The sequence below is a fragment of the Rhinatrema bivittatum genome, chromosome 1 (assembly GCF_901001135.1).
Source record: "Rhinatrema bivittatum chromosome 1, aRhiBiv1.1, whole genome shotgun sequence".
Lineage (NCBI taxonomy): Eukaryota > Metazoa > Chordata > Amphibia > Gymnophiona > Rhinatrematidae > Rhinatrema > Rhinatrema bivittatum.
This window is the reverse complement of record NC_042615.1, coordinates 75,214,572-75,234,526: the sequence shown is the minus strand read 5'-3', so window position 1 is coordinate 75,234,526 and position 19,955 is coordinate 75,214,572. Positions and strand designations below refer to the sequence as shown.

The 19,955-nt window shown below is 42.1% G+C and overlaps 1 protein-coding gene across 1 annotated transcript in view; it reads left to right on the top strand.

Annotated features, from left to right (window-relative positions):
- Positions 1–19,955, top strand: part of FSTL5 (follistatin like 5) — a 1,290,346-nt gene that overhangs the window by 495,742 nt on the left and 774,649 nt on the right. Inside the window, 1 exon segment of the mRNA XM_029618151.1 lies at positions 18,520–18,768. Within this exon segment, the coding sequence (XP_029474011.1) occupies positions 18,520–18,768 (249 nt within the window).

Below are 19,955 nucleotides of genomic sequence, written 5' to 3'. Positions count from 1 at the left end.
GGGCATGGAGTTCCATAATATGGGACCGACTAGAGACAGAGCTCGCTCCCTCACTTGGGTAAGTCTTGCGGTTTTCACAGAAGGAATGGGAAGGAGTGCTCTGTTTGCTGACCTTAAATTTCTGTGTGGGACATATACTCTCAGTGCTGTGTTCAACCATTCAGCTTTTTCGTCGTGGATAAGTTTGTGTATTAAGCACAGCGCTTTGAACTGTATTCTTTGTTCAATGGGAAGCCAATGTAGTGTGGTGAGTGCATCTGCATTGTATGTTATCCCCCAGGCGCTCCTTCTGGGGGTGCCATGCAATATTTAAATTAGGAGTCGCATTAGCAAGGAGGTGCTAGGGTCACTTGCACGTGCCTAGCGCCTCTTTGCTAATGAGAATCCGATCGGCGTTAGCCGTCTACTGATTAGGAAAACCAACGCTGATATTAAGTAGAAGCAGTACAGAAAAGCAGGCTCCGGGTAGATGTTAATTTCTGATCGCAAAAATGTGTGTCCTGGATGCACATTTTTTTCTTGCATCGGGAGTGAATAGCTAATAGGCTCATTCACATGCATTTACATGTGATGAGCGCTATTAATTTCATCCCCTGTTGCATAAGGGGATTAGTTAACGCCTCTACAATCCACATCCACCTGCGGGTTAACAGTGTGCTCATCTAAGACTAATTGTGAATACTGGGGCATAATAGGTGATGGATGATCTTCGGGACTCAGCAAAGTGTCCGTATAGTTCTCAGAAGTAATAAGTGGAGGATTATTACAGATTATATGGGGACTTCATCAGATCATTCATCAATGGAAACAAATATTTCCCATTCTTTTCTGGCCCATATCAATGAAGAGAAAAACAAGGAGAAGGGATGTGCCCCTTTGGCATGCAAGTGACAGAGTGCCACTGCAGTAAATATTTTATGGGGAGCCTTCAGTGCCAGTGGATGATGTCTGTGCCTCTCTCCAGTCTCTGTCCGATCGATGGAGGCAGGCCACTGACATCCAAGCAGGCAGAAATCCTCACCACTTCTAAGCATTCTAACTCTGGGCTAGATTCATCAAAATATTGCAAATAGCTTGATGGACTATATAACAGGGTACCATCAAGCTAGGGTGAGATAACATAGTACAAAATTTCATCTTTTTGAGACTTTCCTCACTCCAAATGATGTAAAATCTTCGCCAAGGTGTACTGTGCTGTTCATATGTCTCACTCTACATGCTAAACTGGCTCATAAACCCTATACCACCACCAACACCTATACCTCACCTCGTCCTATTAGGTGGCCCTTCTATAGAGATATAAATACTTCCCTACTATGAGAGCCTTGTAGATAACTGCTCCGTCTCTTGCTTTCTCTCTCTTTCTGGATTATTGCATAGTGTGGTTAATGTGCAGTGTGACAATACTGATGCAAAGTACTAACTTATTATATTGTTGCACATGGTAACTCAAAAATGTCCATAAACCTGTCCCTTTTCTTTATCACATGTGTTTTTAACACTTTTTGATGAATGATAGGGTTTTTGTGGTTGGGAAAAGAATTAACATAATGTTCTCCATGATCTTCCCAAAGTTTGCATATAGATGTTACTTATTGTGCTCCCCCCTGAAGAAGCCCTTATTGGGTGAAATGAGGTGGGATTCATTGTATGATTATCAAAAATATTTTTGTAACTCTAATGGGGATTCATTGTAATATTGTGAGTTTGGGAACATTTGAAAACATTTCCTGACTACTTCAGATTTAACCACATAGCATCATATTATAATGAAGTAACAATGTTTTAGTAGGTTTTATTGTGTTTATTCACTATAATGAAATATCTTAATAAATGTGGTAAAATGTTGAAAAATATTTTTGCATGTGTGTTTAAAGAAGTATAAGGATTATATTTAGTATATTTTCTGAGTGTTTTGATTCATGTTATTTCTATGAACACACAATTCACAGTGATTTCTTATTCATCATTTATGGGTTTTGAATGGCTTTTGGTGGTAGATTTTGTATATGTTTATTATGATCTACTCATTAGAATAGTAGACCTTTGTATATTATCTTTATGGCTGCCATCTCCCTGGCAGTGATACATCAAATGCCTCTAGTTCTCTCTGATTCCTCTCTGCTTCATGGGTAAATATTGGAGGGTGGTGATAGAGGCAGATGGGCCCAGCCATTCTTAACTCCCTACTGCTTTGGCAGGCAAGATTATTTAGCTAGCTTCATTCATCCCAGCTTCTTTCCACTTCACTGAGCAGAGAAAAGGATAAAACCACTCTGGCTACTCATTCTCAATTTCGGTGCTTTGGTGGTCAGATAGGTAGAGAGTAGGAGGCATTCAGAAGGTTTCTTCCTGCAATGCTAGTGCCGAGACAGTTCTGATTGTCTTATATCCCCCATGCCTACTTGTTTATTATATGTTTGTGCTAACTCATGGGATTCATGTCTCGAGAATTACAATAGTACACTATCTTAAAAAGTGGACTAAGCTGTTCTTATCTGCTGACATCATATGTGTTTGTTTCTACCCCTGCATGCTGACATGCTGGCTCTTTTATCATTTGCCATATAACATTTACTATTTATAAATATTCTGAATTTTGTATTTAATTGAATGCCACCAATATCTCTTATGTATTCGCCCACAGTCCTGAAATACAGTGGATCAAATCCAGTTATAGTATTTTTTCCATGTCATTACATCTTCAGACATGATTAAGAGTTCTTTATCCAGCAATTGTTTTGAGGTTGTTATGAAGCATAGAGATGACATTTTATTTTGCCGAAGTCTCTAAGGCACATTTATTAATGTTATGTGCCAGTTTTGCTCAGTTGCACAATCGCTCCAGGTTTATCATTATTTTTGGGTAGAGAAAACAGTATTAAATTATCTCAGTTTTTGCACAGGATTATAACAGTTGCTCAGCTTAAGAAATAAACCCCCTTTTGTTTTTAAATACTGAAATGCAAATTTGCACACAAAATTAATGTATTTTATATGTTCCATGTAATTGACTGTTTTAAAAACTGTATATACTCTCAAAAATAATGTGGAATGCATATTTGATTTGAATGGAAATGGCTGTATAGTTTCTGTTCTGCAGTTTTGACAGCTCTAAAAAAGTTTTTATCTATCCCATATACTGTAACAACAACAAAAACTAAAGTTTAAACTAATAATAAATTAGACATAAAGAGAACCATATAGAGTTAAGCCAGCGAGTAGGAAAGTTATCCAGGTATGGTTATCAGGGTAACTTTTCCTGGATATACATCAGAAAATACCCACATGAGTATTCCAATGAATATACCTGGCTAAAATTAGGTAACTTTAGGGAATCATTTTGACTTATCTGGCTAACAGGATCATTTATTAAACTTTGACGTGTAGTTATCTCGTGCTTTAGGGCCTTATCGCACATGATACCAGCTGCATCGTGGCAATGCTATTTAAATCAGGGGAAGGGGAGGAGTGTGGGTGGGGTTTGGGCAGGGTTTTGGCCTGGCAGCACTGAGGGTGACAATGTTTTATGATAGTGTGCAGCCGGCCGCAATCTGGAAGTGCAGTTTTGCCCACCGTGATGCAGAATGCTGAATCCTGGGGTTTGTTTTTCTAGTTAATGTTGAATATCTGTGCTAGCTGGATACATTTTAGCCGTGCACCTGGAAAAGCCCACACTCCTGCCCTGTTTCTTTTTATCCAGTTACAATTTAGCTGAGCAATTTCTTACTCAGCTAAAATTCATGGTGGGATAGGAACTAGAAAAGATATCCAGACACATCCTTTCAATTCTGACCTCTAAGATAATGCTTACATAGCATAATAGCTATCTTGCTACTAGATTTTCAATATTTGCAGTTGATTCTATTCAAGCAACAATAATATGACAATTTTGTTAACCCCTTAGGCACTTCTCTGTGTTTTCTCATACATAGAGGCAGATTTTAAAAGGGTTACGTGCACCGAGCTTATTTTGTATAGGCCAGCGACACGCGCATCTCCTGGGGCTTTGTGAAAGGGACAGGGCGGGGCATGGGTGGGGTGCGGGGGCAGGACGAGGGCCTCCAGCACAGCAGCCATTTGCTGCTGTGCCGGGGGATCTCGCACCGGCAGCCAGCCAAGCGCGCACAAGTTACGCCTGCCTTTGGCAGGCGTAACTTACAAAATAAAGGTGGGGGGATTTAGGTAGTGCTGGGGGGCAGGTTATATAGGGGAAGGGAGGGGAAGGTGGGGGGGCCGAAGGAAAGTTCCCTCCGAGGCCACTCCAATTTTGGAGTGGCCTCGGTGGGAACGGGGAAAGCCATCGGGGCTCCCCTAGGGCTCTGCGTGGACAAGGTGCACTAGTGTGCACCCCCTTGCGCGCACAGACCCCGGATTTTATAACATGCACACGGCTGTGCGCGCTTGTTATAAAATCGAGCTTACATTTCTGCGAACCGGGTAGCTCGCAGGTTTTAAAATCCGCCCCATAGCCTTGATGAGGGAAATTTTCAAACTGTTTGCATTGGGACAAAATTCATGAGTACATTTTACCAACTGACTTTTCACTAATTTCCAAATAGAAGGTATATGGAGTAAATTTTCAAAGGTGTTTCACATGTTAAAATACAATAATCACGTGTAAGTAGATTGTACTAGTGGATATGCTATTTTCTAACCTTTGAAAGCATATGGGTATTTCCCATTTCACGTGTTCATTTAGGGATATTTTTTCAAAGGTGCACGTGCTACCCGGTGTGCATACATGGACACCCGATTTTATAACATGCAAGTGCAGGTGCGCGCATGTTATAAAATCGGGGTCGGCGCGCGCAAGGAGGTGCACACTAGTGCATCTTGTGCATGCTGATGCCCATGGTCTTCCCCTGTTCCCTTCCCCCTAATCTAACCCTCCCACCCTCTAGCCCTATCCTAACCCCCCAATTCCTTTAACTTACCTTTTGAGCCTGCTCCGGGCAGGCACAAGTTACGCGCGCCGGCAGCGTGCCGGCACGTGATCCCCTGGCACAGCGGCAAATGGCCGCTGGGCCGGGAGCCTCTGACCCCGCCCTGCCCCATACCACCCCGCCCCCTCCCCGCCCCTTTTTCGAAGCCCCAGGGCTTAGACATGTCCCCGGGCTTTAGGCCCGGCATGTGTAACCCCCTCTACATACGTAAATCCACTGGATTTACATGCGTAGAGCTTTGAAAATCCGGCCCTTTACTGGCAGGAAAACAGGGAAGGCTAGGGACATTCCAGAGCTTGGTTCAGAAATATATGCAGTAGTTGTTATTTTGTAAGAGATATATGCGTGTACATTACTGAATTTCTTCATGCACTTTTATACCTGCTAATTGATTAGTACAAGTGAATTCAAATTTGTTTGCAGTTTTTTGGTTGGGAGATCGGGATAAATTGATGGGGGTTCAGAAGACATAGTAGATGGTGACGGTCTAAGTGAAGTGGAGATGGACTGAGTGAACTGGTGGAGGTATTGTGAAACTGGTGATTTCAAGTTTGCACACAAGACTATTCACTTTACGAAACAATGAGCTTTCTCCATCGCGGGCCCTGCCCTCTGGAACTCCATGCCCCCCCCCCCCCCCCGACCTCCGCTTAGAGTCATGCACACAAAAATTCAAAAAGAAATTTAAGACATGGCTCTTCAAGCAGGCATACCCTGAATAGATTCTGTTCTCCCCCCCCTGCCCACCGCCCTCCTTGCTTCTCTCTCTTTGCCCCCTTCCTTACTTCTAATCCATCTACCCTGCATTCCAGCTGTATAATAGTTCTTGTTTCTCCTCTGTATATAAAGTTATCTCTCCTCAGTTCTTTTAGATTCAGCATTCTGCGTTCCTTGACTTCCCTTGTTCTCCCCGCCCCTGTTTTTTGTAATTTCTGTTAAGTTTGTTGTAAACCGATATGATGTACCCACGAATACTGGTATAAAAAAAACTGTAAAATAAATAAATAAAATAAATAAGTATTTTCAAAATGGCATACATGCATACTTTAAAAAATACTTGCCTCTGCATGTATATCGGGGTTATTGCGTGTATATGTTATCTTATTTTACATGTCTAAAATTTACACATTCTTGCACTGGAAATATTGGCACATACTGAAACTTATGCATGTATGTTTTTTTTGTTATAAGTATTTTATTGATTTTCAGAACACATCAGAAAACTCAATGTACACCATAAGCATAACAGGAAAGTACAAAACAAGAAGCAATAATCCCCATAGCGGTGTGAAATATACAGTCAATAATACTTGTGTGTTCCATACCCTCCGTAACCTCCCATCTCACCCCCCTTGTTCCCCCTGTGTCCCGGTATACAACAAAGGGAAACAGAAGCTAAGTTCAAGAAAATCGTCTTTTCAGGGATAATGTGGTGCATTCTTTGACTTAACTACAGTGCAGTAAAGCAACTCGCAGGGATTACATTTATCAAAGTAGTGTATAATGCGGTTCCAGACTGGGTCACATTTATAATGGGAAGCCTTGAGATCATCCTCTAAAGGACTAGTTGTCCTAGTGGGATATTGATAATATTCAGCACTTGAACATCCAAAACAATGTGAATGTTGAACCACTCGAAGGAGACGTAGTAATATATTAGAATTTTATGGCAGGAGGGACCATGTACTTGCAAAAAACTGAAGGCGATTATATTGAATTGCAGTAAGATAATCAAGACATTTATGGTTTCGTAACAAAGTTCGTAATTCCTCGATTGATGGTATCTGTGTGCTTTTCCAAAACTTGGCAATCAAAAGTCGCGATGCTATCCACACTTGTTGGCAGAACTTCTGCAGGCTCTTGGGCAACCCTGGGACCGAGCTATTAAGAAGTACCATTTTAATAGTTAACGTTATGGGTTGAGGTAGTATTTGGGAAAGCCAGGTCTGTAAAGTACACCAAAAATTCTCTATTTTCGGGCATGTCCACCATACATGTAGGTATGAGCCTATGGAGCCGCATCCTCGCCAACAGTATGGCGATTGTTGAGGGAAGAACACGTGCAATCGCTCCGGTACCAGATGCCAACGAAAAAGAAGTTTGTAGGAATTTTCTTGAAGTCATGCCGATATAGAGCTCCTACCCACCCTATGATAAATTTGCTCCCATTCCTTAGGCGTTAGAGCTTCTCCAATATCGGATTCCCATTGACGTATATGGGACAATTTCGGACTGTCTAGATGGTTCAACAGACTGTAAATTTTTGACGCTACCTTAGTCAGCTTGTCCGCCCCTCCGCAGTAATTTTCAAACAGAGAGCGAGTAGGCCTCAATTCTAGCCGTCGATTAAGTGCTTGTAAAAAATGGCGAATCTGAGCATACCGACACATGTATGTTTTGTGCAGAATTATGTGGTATTTTATTAACTGTGCAGCTCCCACTGCACAATTTATAAAACACTAGTATAAATCTCCATGCATACAAATGCTGTAATATGGATGGATTTGAAAGTTAGGCTCCCTGTGTACTTTCATTTTGAATTTTGCCATGTGTGCAAAATAGTTACGAACATTCACACTTGTTTTTTGGGCAGGTAGTTTTTCATAGAAAATAATGTATACAGAGCTGAAAATGCAATCCACATGTATTATTTTCTGATTCCAACCAAAACATGCTCTTACAAATGTTTGACATAAATGCTGCGAAACAGAGACATGCATGGGGACAATGTTTATTTAAGTTTATTATTGCTTCAGGTTTTGTTGTAGTTAGGTTTTTTTTTTGGTGTGAGGATGATTTGTTTCATTTAATATCTATTTTTTTAGTTCATTTGCTGAACCAAAATAACCATTAGATTTAAAAGACAACCCCCCCTCCCAAAAGTAAAACAAATAAAAAGGAACACATCTCCCTGCTCCCAAAAACCCACAACCTCAGTCCTACTTACCCCTTGTTACGCTCACAAGCAACGGCAACCCTCGGCCGGCAATACTCACTCGCCGCTTCTCGCCATCCCCTGCTCCCGGCGCCCTCGCAGCAGCCGGCAGCCGCTGCCACCGCAGTCCATCTCTGGACCGGGCCTCCCACAGATTGTGTGGCGGCCGAGATGCCGCCGACTGCCGCTCCCACCCTGACCCTCCCTAGGGTGTGCGCGTGCCACTTTGGCTCCTTTTAAAGGACCAGCAGTGGGAAATCAGGAAGGCCCATTGTGATGACGTCCTATAAAAGGACCACCTCTAGCTCCAGCTATCTGACTTGGCAATGAGTTCCTTAGTACCTGCTTCGGAGGTTCCTGCTTCAGCGTTCCTGCTTTGGAGGTTCAGGCTCAGCATTTCCTACTTCGGAGCTTACTTCTTCAGAAGTCCCTGCTTCAGCCTCCCAGTTTCAGCAGCCTTCTCTCCACTTCTGGTTGACAGCCATTGGCCCCTCTTCACCAGCTCCGGCTCCTCAGAGTCTCCCCTGGGGCTCCGGTCTGGACCCCACCGTTGTGATGACGTTGCCTTTGACCTCGGACCAGACCTAACCTTTGCCTCTTGCTGCCTGCCTTTGACCTCGGACCAGACCTGACCTTCACATCTTGCTGCTTGGGTTTGATCTTTGACCAAACCTGACCTCTGCTTGTTTCTGCCTGCCTCTGACCTCAGATTGGACTGGACCTCTCCTCCGCCTAATTGCCTCCTGCATTATCCATCTCGGGCCCAAGACCCAACATCGTCATCCTCTGGCTGCTCTCCCGGGACCAGCCACACAGAGGACCGCTTGAGACTAGCCAGCCCCAGCACTCAACGGGTCAACCTGCAGGGTATGTGTGCTGGTACTGGTGAAGCTCCTGTCTGCCTCTGCTTCCCATCCGGCCTCGCCTTTCCATGGTGGGAACCTGTGGAGCTCACCCTCCACAGGTTGTGCCAACACCACCTCAGGCCAAGGGTCCACAAACCCTAACATCCCATTGGGGGTTTCCAAGATAGAAAAGGGGCATAAGCAAACCCGAATTGTTCCTGCTCCATCAGTTGTGATGTGAAATTGACATGAGTCTCAGGGCTGGCAGGTGCTAAGTTGTTTTATGCCATAAATCAGCTTGGTAGTTGCCAGACCTGACACCAGTGCTATTTTGAAATCTGAATTGGTGGGGCAGGTTGAATGGGGCTCACTCTTGCCTCTTTCTGTCTTGGGGTGGCCACAGGGAGCCTGTCAGGAGGCTGTAGTAGGGTCAGATGAGCTGGTAAATAGCACACATTATTTGCAATCACTCATTATTTACTAAGGCAAAAATCAGAATAATTTTTGGATTTCTCAGAATGAGTACATTTTTGGTACGTTCCATTTGGAACAAACCCAGAATGGACTCATTTGTCTCATTTTACTCTTTCAAGTAAAACAAATGTGCATTCTTACTGCTTAAAGTTGATTTACTGTATTCATTCATATTCTTCAAAACATCTAAAATTAATCTTGGCTCGAAGTACATTACAAACATTGTAAACAAATATGAAAAATGACAGTTATTGTTTTAAACTTAAACAATAAAGGCTTCTCCAGGAAGTAAACATAAGTTTGAAATGGCAAACATACATAATCAATAAATGAACAAGTAAACATAAATCAGTATTTGCCCTGAAGCTTCACATGTCTTTTTAGCTGTATGGAAGGAAGGCAATTTTCAGACAATCAGTTTACACATTGAAATTGCAATTTACCTGCATAAATGGCTTTGAAGATTGTCCTCTAGGAGGGCAATTTTCAAAAGCCATTTGCCTGGATATATGGGTATTTGCCTGGGTAAATTTTCTCACCCTGTACATGAGTAAAAATATATGTGGGGATCAACAATGTGTATACTTTAACCTGTGACAAGTTTAGGCAGGCTCAGAGGTGGGGTTAGGTCAGGGGAGGTAACAAAGCATGTTGTTTTGCATTTTCAAAATGACATGCATTGTTTTTCAGGGAAATAGTTTCTGTAGAAAAAGCAGTGCAAATCTATGAGGATGCTTTTTCCATAGGACATTTTCAAAGGGAAATGTGCATGCATAATTTCCCTTTTGTGAGTGGGTGGATTTGTAACTATGTGCATAATTTTGAAAATTGCCCTCTTAAGGGGCAAATTTTTCAAAACTCCTCAGGCAGGTACAAACTCCATGGATCCTTCTCCCTGAGGATGTTTGCACCAGTTCTCAAAGGAAAAGTATGAGCATACATTCCCCTTTGAGAACTGCCCCAGGTAAATGTACCTGGAGAGATTTGCACCAGCTTTTTTGCAGGTACTTTTTCAAAACAGCATATCATTTTGAAAGAGAAAGCTATTATGTGTGTTCTTGTTCCCCCCCCCACCACCACTACCACCACTCCAGCCTAATCCCACCCTGGTAATATATCCTCAATAACATGGGTGAAATAAATACACATTTTACATGGAGAGCAATTTTCAAATAACCATTTTACCTGGCTAAATAACCTTTTACACAGGTAAATGGCTTTTGAAAATTGCCCTCCCCATGAGCAGTACCAGCAGAAATGAGTTTCTAAAATTTGAGCTGCTGATCCTCTTTTTAATCTTTTGGATTTCATCCTCCTTTCTATGGATAAACTAATCTTCAGTATTTTACTCTGAATGGTAGGCTGTTTGTGCAATTACATGCTCTGAGGTATAGGCATCTTATACAATACCTTATATTTTATCTTTTCCTTACATTCATACATAGATATAGAAATTTTTAATCAAAGTCTGTTCTGTGCTTATATATCTGCAACCTGTGATAGCAGTTTGGATACTTACAAGCTCTATTTAATGTGCTTTACAAATCTCTTTCAATATAACAACTTGGCTGTACTCTATTAAGGTATGATTGAAGCAATTTAGCCCAAAGACTGCCTTGCAAAAACTGCTATATTTCTTATATTTCTTGGTATTTGATGGTCCATAGTCAATTTTTAAAGAAAAAGACACAATATTGTTTTATATTTTCTATGTAAATACTGCATGTACTTTTTATTATTTCAGTTTATTGATCTATCTACATTTCTATTTGTAACTCCTGGGCAGGGTGGATCCAGCTGGCACCCAGGGGCACATAGAAGAAAACAAAATGAACCCTTGCTACACACAACTTCTATAAAATCTTTCCCGTCTCACTCCATGGATAGCATTAGTAATCTAAGTTCCAAAGCTGCACTTGGGGGATGAGCAATAATATTTATTAGGGATGTGCACACATTGTTTTTTCGTTGGTGTTTCATTTTCGGGTCCGGGGTGGGCCATTTTGGTCCACTCCCTGAACCCGAAAACTTTTTTCGTTTCTATTTCGGGAAAAAAACAAAAAAACAAACCCCCACCCCCAACCCTTCAAATTATTTAACTATAATCCCCCCAAGACTTACTAAAAGTCCCTGGTGGTCCAGTGGGGGTCCTGGGAGTGATCTCCACCTCTCGAGCCGTCGGCTGCCAGTAATATCTCTGATCAAATGTTGGTATATAAAAATAAATAAATAAATAATCAAAATGGCGCTGGTGGCCCTTTGCCCTTACCATGTGACAGGGGCTACTGGTGCCATTGGTTGACCCCTGTCACATGGTAGGAGCAATGGATGGCCCGCACCATCTTAAAACATGGTGAGATTTGTACCTTGTACTCTCGACCTAATTGATAGCAGCTAGGTAGAGAGTGCATCAAACTAGGTCGAGAGTACATTGTACAAATCTCATCTTTGTGTACCTTTCCTCACTCCAAATCACATCAAGTCTCAGGTGCTGTTCGCACCTCTGACTGTGCAAGTAAAACTGCCCCCAAAACCTAGGCCACCACCAAAACCTCACCCCAAATTACTAGTCGACCCTCCTACGGTGGTATAGTTTACTTATATGAGAGCCATATAAAGAATCTTTCTCTCTCTCTCTCACAAGCCTGGCTGGGCACTTCTCAGCTTGCAATGTGAAAATATCACAGGTGTGAAAAATTTAACACACACTGCAATAAAACGGTATGCATTACAGCATCTTAAAAATTACCATAACCACGCCCTTTTTTTTTTTTTTTTTTAATCACTGGTGCTATTTTTGCTATATTTATAGCAAAATGATAAATCTAGGTCTAAGTCCTATACCTGAGGCAATGGAGAGTAAAGTTACTTGCTTAAGGTCACAAGGAATGCAAGTGCTTCTCTGGTTCTCAGTCTGTCCCATAACCACTAGTCTATACATACATTCTGGTTTACTCCCACATAGACTTGAAAATACAAAAGACTAGGATATGCCAGTGATCCTATTAACATATGGCTGTCTAGTGCTCAGGATTCTGGAAAACCTGCCAGAAAGTTCCAGCACCATAAACTTGCTTTGAACCCTTTTCAAGTCTTTGGTAAAATGTATTGGCATGTCAAGCACTAAAGTTAAAATGAAAGAAGGCTCTTTATTTTTGTTTTGGAGTTTAAAGACTTCAGCTCCGGAAAAGATGCTGCCTGGCAAACGGATGGCTCCTTCATCTGTCTGCTGAGTGAGTTGAAATGTATTAAGAAAATGTTGCAATCTAATTGTGATACTTCATATGAAGTTAAAGCTGAGTTAGGAAATCTCACAGCACAACTTTCAACATTTCAGATGCACATGAATCAAGTCAAGGGGAAGTAAAACACAATGAGGTAGATTTTTAAAACGTTGCTTGTGCAAAAACAGCCACATATGTGCATATGCAGGCCACAGATCTTAAGAAAACTTGAAGTATGCGCCTACATACGTCAAGAACAAGGGGGCAGAAAAGGGGTGGAGCATGGGCATTCCGGGGCAGGGCCAAGGCTTACGTGCATAACTCCAAATTTGTGACCCTGGTGCGCGTCCGCATGTTATTCGAGTAACTGGAGATCTCCAGTTTTAGGGCTTTCAGCATATTGTGAAGATTTGGGTCAAGTGGGGGCTTACAAGATGAAGCACCAGAGCGGTCTTGATGACCTCAATATAACTGGACAAACTGGTGGACTAATTTGAAAAACTATTTCCCTCATGTGAGCATGTTAAAAAAATCTGCCTGCATACGCACGCAAAAGCTGCTAAACTCCTAGCAGAAATACGCGCGAGCCATTTACTCAAGCTGCCTCTTAAGATCACATGCACACATACATGTGGCAGGGGGATTTTAAATGATACGTGTGTACTTGTGTGCATGATATAAAATTGCAGCAAAGCTCTGCTCGTGCGCTGATACGCAAGTTGATGGGCACAATCAAGTTCCTTTTAAAATTAGCTGGAATGACAGTAAATTTAAAATGGGCACACACATATACATGTGTATATAGATGAATGGCCAGATACATGGGAATTTTATATCCTGCACACATATAGTCTGCATGTTATAAAATAACCCTAGCATGTGTTTGGGTGCCCCTAATTTTAAGTTTGTGCTTGCACAATAGCATATGTCAGCTTTAGGATGTGCAAGTGAGGGAATTTTATAACAGACTTGCATGAACAATTGCACCAGTTTGTCCACCAGTTTATTCAGTCTAGAGCTAGGTTCTTCAAACCCCCTTGGTTCTTTAGCCTGCACTGGCCCCAGAATCTTCAAACACTTCATAGATGTCTTGGAATAGTTTTATTAAGACTTAAACACCTTATCCATAGTAGAAATAACTGTACTGAAATATATCTGGATGCGACCAGCGGCGCATAAGTACTTGTGCTCTTATCTCTTGGCCCTGCTCCAGGTCATTCATGTCCTGTCCATATTCTGCCCCTTTTTTCCCCAATGTGAGATATTCGCTCATCGGTACTTGTGCATGCATAGGGGCAGCTTATAACATCAAGTGGACATGCACATGTGCTAGATTCATGCCCATCTTTTGATTATGGCTCTCATCCAACTTTTAAAATTCACTTTTTGGATGAAACAGAAAATTAAAATATTGGTATACTGCAAAAAGATTCTGAGAACCATTTCGATCTTAATAGGAGAAGCAATATTCTTATTCTTAGATTTTCAGATGGGACAAAAGGGGTGAAAATGATTGTTTTTATTGAGCAATAGGGATGTGCACAATTTTTTTTTTTCAGTTCGTTTTTGGGTTTGGGGTGGACCATTTCAGTCCACTCCCCGAACCCGGAAACTGAAAAAAAAAAAAACCACCACAACCCTTCAAATGTACTTAATTACACCCCCCCCCCCCCAAAGACTTACTGAAAGCCCCGGTAGTCCAGCAGGGGTCCTGGGAGTGATTTTCTGCTCTCAGGCCATCGGTTGCCACTAATCAAAATGGCGCCGGTGGCACTTTGCCCTTACCATGTGACAGGGGCTACCGGTGCCATTGATCGGCCCCTGTCACATGGAAGGAACAATGGATGGCCTGCGCCATTTTCTAAGATGGCACTGGCCGTCCATTGCTCCTACCATGTGACAGGGGCTGAGCAATGGCACCGGTAGCCCCTGTCACATGGTAAGGACAAAGGGCCACCGGTGCCATTTTGATTCCTGGCAGGCCCGATGGCCTGAGAGCAGAAAATTGCTCCCGGGACCCCTGCTGGACTACCGGGGCTTTCAGTAAGTCTTGGAGGAGGGGGGGATCGGGATGGTGGTGGGGGTTGTAATTAAGTACATTTGAAGGGTTGGGGTTTTTTTTGTTTTTTTTTTTTAATAAATGTGCCCCTTTCCCCTTGCTAACCCGAAACCAAATTTTTCCCGAATTTTGAGAAAAATCAGTTTTGGGATTCGGATCTCCCGAATCCCGACGAATTAGGCAATTTTGTTGAAATTTCCTAATTCATTCTAAACGAATGCACATCCCTATTGAGCAAACTCTGCTGTATCAGTTGAATATTTAAGGCTGGATTTTAAAAGCCAGGCGCATGTAAAAATCACTACTTATGTGTGTGGCCAGGCCCTGCATACAGTGCGTACATTTTCAAAAGGGCCCGGCCACGTGCCCATTTTCAAAAGGGCCCGGCCACGTGCCCTTTTCTTACTTTCTGCTCCTGAGGAGCAGAAAGTAAGAAAATAAAAACAATTGTGAAAGGTAAGTTAGGTTTAGGGGGTGGGGAGAAGAGGGAAAGTGGAAAGAAGGTTAGACAGAGGGTAAGGGAAGTTCCCTCCCAGTCTGATCCTTAATTGGAGTGGACTCTGTAGTGGCTCATACAACAGTTAACTATTTATACCACTGTGAGAGGGGGCACTAGTAACTCGGGGTGAGGTTTGTGGAGGAGTGGGGTGGGCTCTGGGGGGCAATTTTACATGCACAGGCCTACGTACGAACAGCACTGTTACCAACAGTGAAAATTTAATGTGATTTGGAGTGATGGAAGGTGAAAGAAGAATAGATTTGTACCATGTTCTCTCTACTTAGCTTGATGCACTATCTACCTAGCTGATTGCAGAGAGTACATTGTACAAATCAACTCCTTTTAACTTTCAGAACTCCAAATGACAGAAAATATTCACTGAGGTCAACTCTGCATGTTCATACCTCTGACTGTGTATGTAAAACTGCCTCCCAAAATCTACCCCACTCCCCCAACCCTCACCCCAAGTTACTAATGTCCCCTCTTACAGTGGTATAAATAGTAAACCAACCTCTACAAAGGTTTCTTTCTCTCTCCCTCTCTCCCTCTCTCTCTTTCTCTCTTCCCCCCCCCCCCTTTATTAGTGTTAAGGCTCTAATGAGAAATAGCCCTTGTAATCAATATATTTTGACGTGTTAGTTCAATTTCAATTAATAAGTTCAATTCCTCTGTCAATCAGTTTTAGGATAGTTTGTAAGCTCCCTCCCAATTGATAGGATATAGTCTTTTTAGTAATTCTAGTCATAGTCCATAGAGAGAGTCTCACTTTTTCCTACCTCTCCAGTAGTGCTTCTTTTTTCCAATCTTTCATCCAGCTTTTCGTGATACTTGATAGGTACCTTGTCTACTTTTCTTTTGCAATCAGTCAGGGCAGTTTGTAAGCTCACTTCCATTTGAAAGAGGATAGTTCTTTGTCTTCCATTTAGTCATAGTCCATACAGATAAAATTCAAATTACCCCTACCTCTCCTGAAGTTCTTCTTCCTTCCTCTTGTTACTCCTCACAATACTTGATAAGCACCTTTCATACTCCTTTTCTACTCACTCTCCTTGAGATAATTATGAACTTAAGAATAGATTCAAAATACTTGTTTCACCTTCACTCCTTCATCCAAGAATGGATGAAAACCAACTCCTTTCCAGAACTACTCAAAGTCCACTCATGTTCTCTGGCTGAGAAACAGCACATCTTTAATTTAAATTTAGTGAGCCTCTGGGTCAGAGCTCAGTCATGCTAGCAAAAAATGTTTCAAAAAGGGAATCCAAAAATATGAGATGAGGGTAGAAAAACTCATATCTTAGGAAACACAACATTTAATAATGTTTTCAGACATAGTCCCTCAAAAGATAAAAGTTATCTGTCCCCTTTCCGAACCCTGTTTGAAATCCTAGAGACCCCAGAGGCCTTCATCCTTAAAAATAAATAAATCCCAGGAAATAGCCATGTGCATGCTGTCCCTGGAAGGGCCAACTAAAAATTCCACCCCCCAAAAATGATTTATTTTTCAAATGTATAGATCACTTTTCTAAGCAGTGTACAGTAGTAACATCCATAATCAGCCATGATCAGTACACCTTATAGCATGGGAGGATATCATTTTCCATTCATCTCCCACATGGGGAGCTACATACCTACACTAATTACTATCCCCCCATAACAATGGAATAATCCTTCTGGTAGAATCTGGTAGGATCTTTACATAATAAAATAAAGCCCTTTGATAACTGGGATGAGTTACGATTGTTTGTGCAGTTAGAGTTTGAAAATCAAAATATGTCCTCAGCTGTGAGCTGAGTTTTTCATTTATGTGCAAGTGATGGGATTCAGATAGAATTGTTACTGTAGCACATCAGACTGATTTTCTTGTGATTATCATTTATTTGAACTTATTACCAGCCTTTTTGAATATGAAATTCACCCAAAGTGGGGTTCAGTACAGTAGAATATGAGCTAAAGTAATTTCCAACTTTACAATCTAAAGTGTACAGTGCATTTGAATAGCAGTAAAATCAGATTTCAACTTGACAGTAACAAAATGTACCTTAGGACTAAGCTTTAGATCAATAAATACTGACTAAGCACCATGACCATTTTGTGGTATGGCTGTACAAAATGGTACCAGCTGCACCAGAGGAAGGCACTAAAGTTACATCACTTTAGCGCCATCTTCCAAGAGGTTGGCATCGTTTTTAAAGTTCTGGACCTGGGGTGGGAGGTATTGGTCTTCGCTCTTGCTCTTTAGGATTAGAGAAGAACTCAGGAAGAGGGCAAGTGGGGGTGGAAGTGGAAATGGAAGCTTCTGGACAGGGGGTCAGTGCTGGAGGGCCCAGGCCTAATTACTTTTTTTTTTCCCAGAAGTGGAGATCAGAGGGGAGAGTAGGGGTCAGTGGGATCAAGGGGATCCCACTTTGGCAGGTCAGGGCCCTTGATTAAAATGTGGCAGAAAAGAAGGGTAGATAGGGGTCAGAGAGGCCTGTTTGGGTTTGTTTTATCCTTCATATAGAAAAACACCCCATAATATTTTTTACTCAACTCATAGTTAAACTCTGCATTTCATTGCCAGAGGAAATGTAAAAGCTGTTAGCGTAACTGGGTATAAAAAGGTTTGGACAAGGGTTTTTAAAATTCACCTATAAATGTTTCAGTTGTCATTATGCATTATAAAAGGATTCACTTTCTTGTACTTTACAATATGAAAGAAATATAGGGCCAAATTTTCAAACCTATGCGCAGGTGTAGATTTGTTCGCGCAACCTGGCGCGCACAAATCTATGCCCGATTTTATAACATGTGCGTGCATCCGCGCGCATGTTATAAAATCCAGGGTCGGCGTATGCAAGGGGGTGCACACTTGTGCACCTTGCGCGCGCCGAGCCCTAGGGGAGTCCCGATGGCTTTCCCTGTTCCCTCCGGCCCCCCCACCTTCCCCTCCCTTCCCCTATGTAACCCGCCCCCCAGCCCTACCCAAAATCCCCCCCACCTTTATTATTTAAGTTGCACCTGCCGGCCGAGTGCCGGCAAGCGATCCCTCGGCCTAGCAGGCCTTCGGAGGCCTCTGGCCACGCCCCACCCCTTTTTTTCAAGCCCCGGGACATACGCGCGACCCGGGGCTTGCGCGCGTTGCCGAGCCTATGCAAAATAGGCTCGGCGCGCGCAGGACGGGTTTAAAAGAGTTACGCACGGAACCCTTTTAAAATCTGCCCCATATAGTAGAAAAGTTCAGGAAATGTAATAGCAAATGTGAAATGTTAATGTTTTTATTACGTTTTGTTTTGTATGCATTTTTATTAATATTTTTAATCTGTTTTGAATTATATTGAAGAAAATCAGACTATCAAACACAACTAAATAATAAATTCTTTATGAATGCACAGCTGTTTCTCTGGAAGGTTTTGAAAGGAATATTTGCCACTCTAAAATATCAATCTTTAATTTAGGAAAGGTTCTGTCTATATAACAGTTACATAAACTTTATTGCATTGTCCTTACATGTATATTTATTATAAAAATCATTCTTTCTCTTGTCTTTTACTTTAGGATACCTTATTCCGGATAGCCACTTTGGATCCTGTGAGAATAAATATTGTGGTTTAGGTCGACACTGTGTTGTTAACAAGGAGATGGGACAAGCTGAGTGTGTGTGTATGGAACACTGTAAACCACATTACAAACCTGTGTGTGGCTCTGATGGAGAATTCTATAATAACCACTGTGAATTACATCGAGCTGCTTGCCTGAAAAAACAAAAGGTTGCTATTGTCCATAATGAAGACTGTTTCTTCAAAGGTAAGTGTTTAAATGTTATGCTTTGTCAGAGGAATCTAAAAATGACTGAAATTGGCATGATACTAAATCCTTTTAAGGCATTGTAGAAAGTGTAAATTTCTAGCAGCAATTCTTATTTACAAAGGCGGAATTAAAAAATAAATCTTATTTGAATGCTATTTTTAAGAACCTAATATACATGTTTTTCTGATTCCAATAGGGTTTGTTTTTTTAGCCATTCTGTGTCTGTAGGAAGAAAAACGTGGGAGGTAATTTTCCAAAGGTTGCTACAATATATGCTACTTTTTACATGTGTAGCTCCTTTGAAGATTACTTCCTTAGAGGTAGATCTTAAAAAAGTACGCGCGTTCGTACTTTTGTTCGTGCAACCGGCGCAAACAAAAGCATGCCGGATTTTATAAGATATGCGCGTAGCTGCGCGTATCTTATAAAATCTGGGGTCGGTGCAAAATCGGCAGCCTGCACGTGCCGAGGCCGCTCCGAAATCAGAGCGGCCTCGGAGGGGAACTTTCCTTCCGCGTCTCCCCACCTTCCCCTCCCTTCCCCTATCTAACCCACCCCCCAGCCCTACCTAAATCCCCCCCTACCTTTGTTGTGCAAGTTACGCCTGCTTGAGGCAGGCGTAACTTGCGCGTGCTGCCTCGGCATCCCCTGGCACAGGCCGCAGTGCCAGGGAACTCGAGACTGCCCTCCCGGCCCGCCCCCGAACCATCGCCACGCCCCCGGACCCGCCCTGGACCGCCCCGTGACCCCGGACTTACCCACGGATACACCCCCGGCCTGCTGACACGCCCCCGGACACGCCCCCTTCCACCCTTTTACGAAGCCCCGAGACTTACGTGCGTCGGCGGCCTATGCAAAATAGGTGCGCTGGTGCGCAGGGCTTTTAAAATATACCCCTTAGTGAATCTTATCCATAATATAGGAGCTAAATCTCTTGCAGTTTCCAAAAGGGATGTGTATGGGAAAAACTGCATTTGTTTTGTTTTATTTTTCTTGCTTTTTGCTATTCCCTTACATTTTTCAATTTTGTTTTATTTTGCTACTTGTACCTAAAATTGGTCTATAGATCCATATAGGCATAAAATCTATTTTATCTGCAAGGATATAATTTTATGTACATATACATGTATTTATGTGACGTATTGGAGCAGAACAAAACAAATGTGCATTCCTAGTTTCCAGTG